The sequence below is a fragment of the Hibiscus syriacus genome, unplaced genomic scaffold (assembly GCF_006381635.1).
Source record: "Hibiscus syriacus cultivar Baekdansim isolate YM2019G1 unplaced genomic scaffold, ASM638163v2 tig00112491_pilon, whole genome shotgun sequence".
Lineage (NCBI taxonomy): Eukaryota > Viridiplantae > Streptophyta > Magnoliopsida > Malvales > Malvaceae > Hibiscus > Hibiscus syriacus.
Genome location: NW_024063344.1, coordinates 529911 through 541978, shown reverse-complemented (window position 1 = coordinate 541978; position 12068 = coordinate 529911). Strand labels below are relative to the sequence as shown.

Sequence of the window (12068 nt, the reverse complement as noted above, 5' to 3'; positions counted from 1 at the left end):
AAAGGTCTTGGTTTGGTTTAGACTTGACAATTAAAAAATTTAAAAACAACACACAATGGGTAGAGTTCATGATGTTATTATCATTAAAGATATATTAATGGAATGGACAAATATGTCTGGAACCATTTATTTTGGAATTTTCCTTGATAATATGTATGGGTTAGTGTAAACCATCCGATGTTTCGAATGTGTATTTGTGATCACTAGTGCTTATGTATCTCTTTCTTCATTCTTTTATGCTTGTGGTGATTATTTGTAGGATTATTATCTTATAATGTGTCTGCTTGTCTTTTAACTGGTATATATTTTACTGTATTGGATAATTATCTAATTTTAATAGGTTCTTCCTCCCTTAAGAACCATTCATCATTGCTCAGATTCCTTCCCCCAACCCCAAAATTTTGACCCTTCAAGATTCCAGGTTAGGCCTTACACTTTTTCACCAGATATATAACTAATAATTTCTCCCATATCAATGTTGGTTTTGTGTTATGTTTCAGGTTACAGCGAAACCCAACACGTTTATGCCGCTTGGCAATGGACTTCACTGGCTAAGCTTGAGCCTTGAGATGTTGCTTCTCCTCCACCATCTCCCCATCAGCCACCGTTAACTCCCACAAGTTTCTCAGCAATATTCTCTTGATTTCTCACTATATCATTAGAGAATGGAACACAACCTTATCCGATCGTTATTTTGAATCCAATTAGACTGATCAAAGTTGCACTCATGACATGTCTATTACTTGTTTATTTTTTAGATGGTTATTAGATATCGGCTAACTTGAATTATAAAGTAAGTTTTCACTGAAAAATGCACGAGGGTAAAAGTCAATATTTAGCAAGTTTGATGTTCAAGAAATGTTGCAATCAATATTGCTATCAATACGTTCCCCTTTCGACAAATACAGGGATCCCGCCGTTTCATTACAAATTTTGCACTTGTTTTGAAAACTTCCAATGTTGGGTTGCAGGTGGCAAGTTGCAGGAGATGAGGATGGAATCCAGTACGGTCCCTTTCCGGTGCCTATACGAGGCTACGCTAGTTGTAGATACTACAAACGTATCTCAGTCCTGCAAACGTAGAAATACTAGTCTGATATCAGTTGCAGGATCAAGCGTTCATTTTTGCCTTCATCTCACATGGTGGAGGAATGAAAAACAATTTGTTGCTAGTCACATGGTGTCCGCCATCATCACTGCAAATTGCGAGAGATATGAAAAGATCTAAAAGCAGGTGGCAGAGCACAACAAGAGGTGGTCCCTCCATCAAACTCAACAAAAGAGAAATTACAGATGGGTGCACATTTCAAACCCCACAAATGGAAACTAAATCTATCAGTGGATTTGGCTACTATACAAGCAGAGTATTAAACAACATTTTGAACCACCAATTTAAACGGTATAAATAAAAGACAGAACCAAAGGTATACCTTGAAAACTATCATCATTCAAGCCCATCCTAAGTTTTGGTAAATCTTTCTTGTTCTGTGTAACTCGCATATGCATGTAGCCAGGATACTGAACAAAAGTAATTTCAATTTCTAAATGTGATGAATTTCAAGAAAATGAAGTTTGAGAACCCGTTGAATGCAGAACCGTAAGAAACCTATTTTACAAGTGCAAAACACATTCTACAGAAAGCTTTTCTAGATGCTAGTGCTACAATGCAGAAGTCAATCAGGACATTGTAAGAATATACTTTATATTTTGAAATTGACAACATAAAATAACAGTCATAATTTGATAACATCTACTAATATAGGAAGCTCCTTTCCAAACCAGAAATACGAAATGCATTGTGTTGTGACAGATTATGTTATGCAGATATGTATACGACACTCATGCTGGCCAGCAAATCACAAACTCTCAAAGGAAAACATATCTAGATGCTAGTGCTACAATGCAGAAAGGCAGAAATCAATCTGGACAGTGTAAGAATATACTTTATATTTTGAAATTGACAACAAAAATAACAGTTATAATTAACATCTACTAATATAGGAAGCTCCTTTTCAAACCAGAAATACGAAATGCATTGTGTTGTGATAGATTAAGTTATACATATAAGTTATGCAAATATGTATACGACACTCGTGCTGGCCTGCAAATCACAAACTCTCAAAGGAAAGACAAGTGTTTGCCTATATATGTGGGAAAATATGTTGTGCAAAACAAGGATTAGCTGTTGTATTTCACATCTTGAAGAGTTGGCCGTCATGCCAGTACCGGCTGGCACAATCTCTGAGCTTTTCCTTTGTCTAAACGTGTCCCACAGTGTCAATCTGCAGACCTTATCAATCATCGGAATGTAGATCACCCGCATGCTAGCATAGAGGGATGATCTAAGCAAGTTGTTACATGCAGCAACTCTATGCCTCAAACTTGGTTTTAAAAAGCGTAAAGCGCCCTAAAGCGCCTAGGGTCCTAGACGCCGAAGCGCTAAGCGCTAAACGAAAGCACTCGTTTTATGCACAAGAAGCGCCAGAAAGGCCGAAATTCACAAAAAAATACAAAATATTTATAAATTATCTTATAAATACTTAAATATCATATTCAAAACTTATAAGTACTTAAACACCAAAATATAATTCTCAATTTACTTATAACTTATAAGTTATAAACACTTAAATACTTATATACGATTAACCATACGACTATACGAGCATACTAATCTCAAAAGATGGTCTACACTAAAAGTAGTCTAAAGTGAGATGAACAAAAGTATTTTTTTAAACCCTCAATTCCTTATAACTAAAAATCCTCTAAATCGTCATCGTCATCAACTCGGACAACACCATCTCCTTCATCACTAGATACTCCAATATCTTCTTCCATCTCATCTTCATCAACTAAGCATCTACGAGATGGTATACTAGAGATAGGATTATGAGCAGGAGATTTTCCTTTATCATTTCTCGATGTTCCGGCTCCATCATTCATTACTTTTGATGCTCTAGTTAGATAACTAGGCTCATATGCACCGGAAGCGTTAGCAACATCACTCTATGTCAAATCCTCACCAACAAACACCGCCTCATCATCATCTTCATCTTCTTCCATTCTTCTCATCAACCACTCATTGCTCTCATCAATATCTTGCAAAAGAATGGGATCGGTCTCCTTACTTTTAGCTCGAGCATGATTGAATTTCACAAACACCATGTAATTCAATCTAGATTGTGCCAATCTATTTCGTTTCTTAGTGTGAAGCTATAAGAAAAAAAAACCAAAACTGATAATTTAATAGCCCGCTAAACCCTAAATAAGCCCAAAAATCGTATCTGCTAAAGCCCAGAATCGTATCTTCTAAACTCGTGATTAAGCGTCGATTAGCGCTTTGCTAAAAGCGCTGCAAAAGCATCAATTACTACCGCTTAATGAATTCGTAGTGCTTTTGCTATGCTGAAGCGCCAAAGGCCTCGCTCGCGTCGCTTAGCGCTTTAATCGCGCTTAAGCGGCGCTTTTTTAAACTAAGGCCTCAAATAGGCTCTGTTCACAAAAGGTAACCACATCTCACTTTGATGAGAAATGGCTTTGTAAGGTCATTCTCACAGGGTTAAAAAAGGATATGAATGCTTGTTTCTAGGAAAGATAAAGATGGGAGCTTAGTTGAGTCCAAAAATGATCTGGAAACAATATTCTTGTAAGGCAAGAAGAATAAACCAATGCCAGCTAGTCAACAAGCGGTACAACACAAATGACCTAATATGAGGTATCCTGCCTTAGACCAACCTTTACGTCAAAAGAATGCTATCATTGTTTCTTTTGGTTTGTGATATTTTCTTAGCGTTTCCAGTTGCCACTGATACCTACATCTATATCCTAGTTGTGTTCATTGCTCAAAATTTTGGTATGCTAGTGGTAGCTTAGGAAAGTAGATCTTGTCTGTCAACACTTCAGTACTTCACAAATTAAAGCACCTTTCAGTAATTTTAAACTTGTAATTTCCTAAGGTCTTAAACGGACAGTAAGTTTACATTTCCTCGAATGATCATTCTCTATTTTTCCTTACATATGAATAAGCTCAATCAAACATGGGCATGGCTCCGACTCCTACATTCGCAGGATCCAGCCATTGCCAAAGTCCTTATTCAAGATGTAACTATTCAAAGATGGATTCCTTCTTAAACACTAACCCAGAGATCACTTCAGTGTGCAGAGCTTAAAAAGACACCAGCGCTCACTGAACATTTTGGAAGAAACAAGATATCAAGATGTGATTTGCCCATAACGAATACTGAATCAGATAGCTCACAACCTTGGCAAAAGTTAGAAAAAAAAATCACGCATAATCAAAATCAATAGGCCAAATTATTTTATTCAAGAAGTTAGGGGGAAAATCATATCATTAAATAAACAAAGAGAGCTTCAACCAATATGAAAATTACCAAAAAAACAACAAGTATTCAGCAAGCACAGTTTAGCATTTCCCTAACTCCAAAGTTCAAACAGTCTAATGATCTCATTACATTGCTTAATTAACAATTGAATACCTGTTTGCCGCTAGTACATAAAAGGTATGAATTTGCACCTAACTTTACTCGCATACTCCAAGTAACTCTCTCCAAAAGTCTCTATCATTAAAACCTCCTCCAATTTTGCTTTCTGCTCAAAATACATCAAGCAAACTGCTACAACGAATAACATGCTAAGAGGTGCCCTAATTGCAAGGCAATAAGTAGTAAATAAAAGAATAGTAGATGCATATATCGGATGCCGAACCCATCTGTAGGGCCCAAATTGGACAACAGAAGTTGGTACCACTACCTTCTCTGAATACTTTGCAAGATACAATGTTGAATTATATTGCATCAAAAGAGTTACTATGATCAGTATCCATATTCCAACATTGCTCCAACCTCCTGGGATTCGATGCAGTTCTGGTGCTTCAAACGCAGCAAGCCAGTGCCCAACCATGACTCCAACACAGAAAAGAAGGCGATACCATTTGGGTGGGTTCACATCCCACATAGGATCATGTGGGCGGCCATAATAATCTCCATACAATCGTTTTCTTACACTAACATTGAAGAAAAAGAAATAGTGGTATACAAAGAAGAAGACAAGGGGCCAACCTTCAAGATAGCCATTGAAATAAGCAGGGGGTACTAGAGTTAGCCAAGTGAATACTGAATTAACAATTGCAAGTTGCTCTACAATGCTTGCCTCACCAATCAAATGCTTTCGGAAAGCATACAAGCCATATAGAGCAAGGGCTATAGCTACAAACCACGGCCAGAACAACCAACTCCAGCTGAAGTACATCCAAAAGAAAGGATTGAAAACCAGATTAACAGTCCATTTGATAGCTGCAATTCCAAGGGAAACAATAGCAGCCCATTTGACAATCTTTATAGGCGTTAACTCCGAAAGAGTTGATTTGACTGAATCAAAAGAGAGGTTTTTGAAGGGTTCAAGCAAAGGGTTTCGAGAATCTGAGCTTGAAATGTCGGAAAATGAGCATTTGAGAGGAGACAAAAACTGGGTTCTTGCTGTTTTCCGAAGTGGTGACGGTGAAAGACCGAAACTTGATGGGTTATGGATAGGTTTGAGGCTCTGTTGAGAATAAAAGCCCATGCTTTGAAATTGTTTGCTGAAATGCCTGCAAGAAATTATTTGGTTGCCTTTCAAATTGAAGCCAAAAGGGATAGTTATAGACTGCAACAGCACTGAGGCAGTTTCCATGGATCGTTTGAACCAAAGGAGGTGCAAGACAACGATTATGGCAATCTACGGTGAAGTTTTCTTTAAAGATAAAAATGAAGAAATGTCTTATGCAGCCATCGACAATTCGCAGATTATAGCTGGTAAAGGCAGATCTTCGGCCCAATTACTAACTTGGGAATCTATTCACAATGGCCCAACATGATTTCTTGCGTATACCAATGCCCATTGGCTGAATTTTCTATTAAATAAATTTAAGCAACTGATAAATGAAAATTTAACAATTTAAATATATTCTAACAAATTATACACATAAAATTTAAAATAAAACTTAATGAGAATTCATACATAATATTTAAAATAAAAAATAATTTTAAAATAATATTAATCCAAATTAATATATTTCCTAATGTTACAATAATAATTTTAAAATAATTATATTAAAAGATCCAACAATGGGCTACCGGGTCCTTAAATGTGTATCTTGGCTGCCAAGAAAATGGAAAAGAAACGAACCTACCCCATTTGCTCATATCTATACAAATCCCACGGTCATACCCTATTCCTAATATTTGTAATGTTCATTTCCCGGTTTCCCATAAAATAAAATTCTCACAAATGCATTTTCTTTTATCGACTTTAAAATCCAACCCCCAAGAACTTTGACGTTGTTTGCTCTATTATTCTTATACTTAAATCTCCTTTATCTTGATTTATTTTACCTCTGATCATTTTCTTCCTTCAACCATCAAATTATGATATTTTCTAAGCTTGGCCGTTCATATTCCCAATCTTCTCATTCGAGGGTAAGTCTTTCTTTTTCTTGTTATAATTTTTTTTCTCAAATTTTTTTCTTATTTTTTATGTTTATTTATTTGTTGTGTGAAAAACAGAGTTTGTTGTATCGTGGCGCTGGAGGTGGGTGTACCGGTGGAAGCTCGCCGAGCTTGCCTCGTTTGAACGGAAACGTAGATCGACTAACTGGGGGATCAGGGTATTTGAGAAGATATTTAGCTTCAATAGGAGCTTCAAAGGAGTTTACTTCAAAGGTTTATTTGTCAGATTTAAATTTCGTACTTGCGAACCCTAGAATCCGTCGCTTTTTCTCAAGTGAAGCCCCAAAGAAGAAGAGTAAGCCAAATATATCCTTTTTTATTAATGTCGAATTTTCAAGGTTATATAATTTGTTAGCAAGTGTTGATGAATCATGAATGTTACATTATTAGTTTTTACTCGCAAAATTGAATTATCTTGAGTAATTTGAGGTGAGTGAAATGTAATAAAGTATATTTTATTTTATTTTCTTCTAGAAGAAATGAACTATTCTTAAACCTTAGATGCTAAGCAAGTAGGTTTTGGCATTTTCAGCTGGATGAAATGTACGGTTGCTGTTGCAGCACGCAGGTTTGAGTGCTCTTGAGCACAATTGCCTTCAATTTAAGGAGTGGGGGTATAAGTAGTTCAGGCATTGTAATTTGTACCTTGAAAAAAAAGCTTGAGGAGTTAAAGGAGATATTGGTTTAGAAATTTTGGATATTCGAATTGGCATGAACTTATAATTTTTACTTTTTGTTCGTGTCTTCTACTATATGCAGATTATGAAAACTTTTACCCAAAGGAAAAGAAGGAAATTCCAAAGCAAAATGACCAAAAATCTGATTCCAAAGGTGAGTGAATATCCTCCTCCCACTTTGTTTCAAGTCAGTTTTTCAATGCTATCAATATCAGTTCGCAGAGATGTCACAAAGTTATTGGCTTGACATCTTTTCTAATAGCAACAGTTAGCATTGAGTAAAATGAAGTGCGGTGCCGTTTTCTTAGAAGCTCTAGGTGATGGTAGACTTATCTTCTAAGGCTTTAATTCTATATGATCTTCCCCTCTTACGATCATGTGATTTGAGAAGCTGAAAGATAGGATTTTGAAAATTTCTCTTGTACGATGATTTTCTTAGCCCTGTAGGCTTATACAATGTTGAGATTGCTTACTGAAGTATGACACTGCATCTACCTTTTTTTTTTACTATTTTAATAATATTAATATTGTCTATGAATGTGCTCTGAAATTGCCTGCAAGATAGCTTGTACAGAGCTTTAACGTTTTTTACTTATTCTTTTTTCTCAATTTCAGAGGACCCCAACACAGATGACCAAGGGAACTTTCAGGAAACTTTCGTGAGGCTTTTTCAAAATTTGGTTGTGCCTTTGTTAGTGCTTGCATTGTTTCTTTCTATGTCTCCCTGGACTTCTGAGCAGCAGCAACAAGTAAGCAATTCCAAAAATTTTCACCTTATTTAATTTCTGCATAATTAAGTGGGCTAGGTTTTTCTTTGATGTGACAGTGATCTATTTTCAATGCTTTACGAATCTTCATAATTTGAGGGTTAAAAAATACATATTTCTAGAATATTGGGTCATTTGTATAAGCATATGGTAAAAAAGCCTTTTCTTCCTTTTGTATTTACTACATAACTTTTTGGTTGCGTTAAGCATTTTCCTCTTACAAGTGATTTGTATTTTAAAGCTTGTTCATCTCTGATTGGGTGAGTTCTCCCCCGGTTTTAGCATTCCATGCCATCCACAGTTCAAGGCAACTAGTTAGTGCATTGTAATGATTCTTATTTGGTTTTGAAATCTGGGTCTAGAATTGAGTATTAGGTGGATAAAATTTAAATGAACCAGAATATATATAGAATCAACACTGATCACTGTTAGTTTGCTAATTGTATTCTTTCTTCTACATTTGTTTGGTTTCTAAATATAAGCAAAGGTCATCTATTTTCGAAGCTTTGATTAGTATGCAATGGAAATCTTTCTTGCAGATTAGTTTCCAAGAGTTCAAGAACAAGTTTCTTGAACCAGGTTTAGTTGACCATATAGTTGTTTCTAATTAGTCGGTTTCCAATGGAAATCTGGGTCTAGAACTGAGTATTAGGTGGATAAAAAATTTAAATGAACCAGAATATAATAAGAATCAACACTGATCACTGTTAGTTTGCAAATTGTATTCTTTCTTCTACATTTGTTTGCTTTCTAAATATAATCAAAGGCCATCTCTTTTCTAAGATTTGATTGGTATTCAATGGAAATCTTTCTTGCAGATTAGTTTCCAAGAGTTCAAGAACAAGTTTCTTGAACCAGGTTTAGTTGACCATATAGTTGTTTCTAATAAGTCAGTTGCAAAAGTGTACGTGAGGAGCACGCCATACAATCAAACAAGTGGTGATGTTCTCCAAGGTCCTGCTAATGATACTTCTGTCAGAGGACATGGAGGTGAATACAAATGCTACTTCACTATTGGAAGTGTTGATTCTTTTGAGGAGAAGCTGGAAGAAGCCCAAGAAGCTTTAGGGATTGACCCACATGATTTTGTTCCTGTGACATATGCCTCTGATGTGATGTGGTACCAGGAGTTGATGAGGTTTGCACCAACACTATTACTTCTTGGAACCCTTATGTATATGGGCCGGAGAATGCAAGGTGGACTGGGTGTTGGAGGAGGTGGTGGTAAGGGTGGCCGTGGAATTTTCAACATAGGAAAAGCCCATATAACGAAAGTGGATAAAAATTCCAAGAATAAGGTTAGTTTTCTGTTTTGAGTCCCAGTACATAAAAAGTAAAACTAGAATCTGAAAATAACCAGTTTTCTTTGCCTTTATTACCTAAACACATGGGCCTGCTTTTTCTGTGTTGCTAGAATATTAGAAGATACTCTGCCGTTATTTTCCTATCTTCTCTGTTTCTGGTCTGTGTAGGTCTATTTCAAAGATGTTGCTGGCTGTGATGAGGCAAAACAAGAGATCATGGAATTTGTACACTTCCTTAAGAACCCAAAGAAATATGAGGACCTAGGAGCTAAAATTCCAAAAGGTGCTCTGTTGGTGGGTCCTCCAGGTACAGGAAAGACCCTCCTAGCAAAAGCAACTGCTGGTGAGTCAGGTGTACCTTTTCTATCAATATCAGGTTCTGATTTCATGGAGATGTTTGTTGGTGTTGGACCATCCAGGGTGAGGAACTTGTTCCAAGAAGCTAGGCAGTGTGCTCCTAGTATAGTATTTATTGATGAGATTGATGCGATTGGTCGAGCAAGAGGTCGTGGTGGTTTCTCAGGTTCTAATGATGAGCGTGAAAGTACGCTAAATCAATTGCTTGTAGAAATGGATGGATTTGATATCTTAGACAAAGCTTTATTGAGGCCAGGGCGATTTGATCGTCAGATTTCAATAGATAAACCTGATATTAAAGGCCGTGAGCAGATATTCCTGGTCTACTTAAGAAAGATAAAGCTTGACCATGAGCCATCATATTACTCTGAAAGACTTGCGGCTCTTACTCCTGGCTTTGCAGGAGCAGACATTGCAAATGTTTGTAATGAAGCTGCACTAATTGCTGCAAGGAGTGAAGGGGCACAGGTCACAATGGAACATTTTGAGGCTGCTATAGACAGGATCATTGGTGGTCTTGAGAAGAAGAACAGGGTAATTATCTCTTATAGTTGTTTCTCTTTTCTGTGATTTATATATTATCCTTGAAAACATTGAAATTAGAACCTATAACTTCTCTCAGTTAAACATTGCCATTGTTCCAAATGAAACCTTCTCATGACGAAGAACAGCTTTTGATATGACGGCATGACCCTTGGGCCGGCAGCGCCGAACAGGTAAACTTCCTATTCCATGCATGGTTGGGTGCAAATAGAAACAAGAATTCAACGAAATATTGACTTGAATGCTCCCTTTTGGGTTTATGTCGTATTATATATTCTGAATACCAAAATATTCCAACACCAAGGCACAAACTAGAACTCCAAGTATTTTAGTTATGGAATGTATGTATCTAAACTATTTCACCCCCCCCCCCCCCCAAAAAAAAATGCTTCAGGTTTTGTTGGGAAAGATATCAACTGGTGCTCAAAATGACTTGGAAAAGGTGACTAAGATGACCTACGCCCAGGTGGCAGTTTATGGCTTTAGTGACAAGGTAGGTCTCCTCTCTTTCCCTCAGAGGGAAGATGGGTTTGAGATGTCAAAGCCCTATAGCAATAAGACTGGAGCTATCATCGATGGTGAAGTGCGTGAGTGGGTAGCCAAGGCATATGAAAAAACGGTGCAACTTATAGAGGAACATAAAGATCAAGTAGCTGAAGTTGCTGAATTTTTGCTTGAAAAGGAAGTTCTTCACCAGGATGATCTGGTTCGGATTTTGGGTGAACGACCTTTTAAATCGAGCGAACTTACAAACTATGACAGATTTAAGCAAGGGTTTGTAGATGAAGAATCTAAGAGCACACAAACTCCGGAGGGTGGAGCTGCAGACGACGAGGGATCTGCACCCCTAGTTCCTCAGGTTGTTCCAACTTGATCGGTTATCGGGGTTATCCTGAATTTGTACATTTGAATTAATAAATTGTTTCTTTTTCCCATAGCTTTTTATACAATGTCTTGGCTGCATTTTAACTTTGTATCATTTCTACATTATTTTATTAAATACTACTATCATTGTTCTTTTATTTTTTGGGGGGGGGGGTCATTTGTGTGGTCCATTTCTCGAAGGATATCGGGGTTTAATTCGCATAATAATTTTACTATGTAATTATTTAATTATAATAACAAATATGTAGTTATTAATTTTGTGTGTGTGTGTCACTTCAATATTTGGTAGCAGGGATTTGGACTTTTTATCTATTAATTATAAAATTCATATTGTTTGTATTTTAAACTACATTTATATACATTGTATTAAGTTTATTGGTTTATATTGTATCATCAATGAAATGATAAAAGATAAGATTTAATGTTGAAATAAATTATATATTTATGAATAAATCGCCAAAAAATGGTAATGCCTCTCGCTCATCGCCAAGCAGCAGCAGCAAACCCTCCTACAAAAAGCAGTCAAAGCGTGAGAAGCTTGACTGGAATGTTCTCAGGCCACCAAAGCCTAATTGGTGATCCTGTTTATGAAATTGTCTTCAACATAGCAAGTACATTAATATTTACTTTCATGTTCCAAAAACTCAATAACTCTATTGTCGTATTATTAAAATATCTGCTTCTTAACTTTCTGATGTGTTCATATAAGTTGAATTACTCTCTCTTCCCTATCCCATTGGCCATCCACCCCAATATCAAAATCCTTGCGTGTTTGGTTCATCTCACATTACCGGGGGGAATGGGATGTCATTCCCCCGTTTGGTTGACAAACATTCCCAACCCCAGTAATCTTTTATTCCATACAGTGGTATTTTAGGGGTATATTATCGGGAATGTGATTACCTCCCCTTAGGTGTTGTTGGATTACCGGCATTTTAGACTAAAATGACTTTAATTTTTTTAAAAAAATATCATCCTTTTGTCGTTGAATAAAAAAATTCTACGAATGTTAAATTACAAATTTATCCTTTAACT

At 36.4% G+C, this 12068-nt stretch overlaps 1 protein-coding gene and 1 pseudogene across 1 annotated transcript; one reads left to right on the top strand and one right to left on the bottom strand.

Moving 5' to 3' along the window:
• Positions 1-4403: 4403 nt before the first annotated feature.
• LOC120180237 lies at positions 4404-5857 on the bottom strand. The gene has a single exon (XM_039185617.1). The coding sequence runs from the start codon at positions 5683-5685 to the stop codon at positions 4504-4506; it is 1182 nt and encodes a 393-aa protein (XP_039041548.1). The 5' UTR covers positions 5686-5857; the 3' UTR covers positions 4404-4503.
• Positions 5858-6310: 453 nt separating this feature from the next.
• Positions 6311-11081, top strand: LOC120180238 (annotated as a pseudogene).
• Positions 11082-12068: the final 987 nt, after the last annotated feature.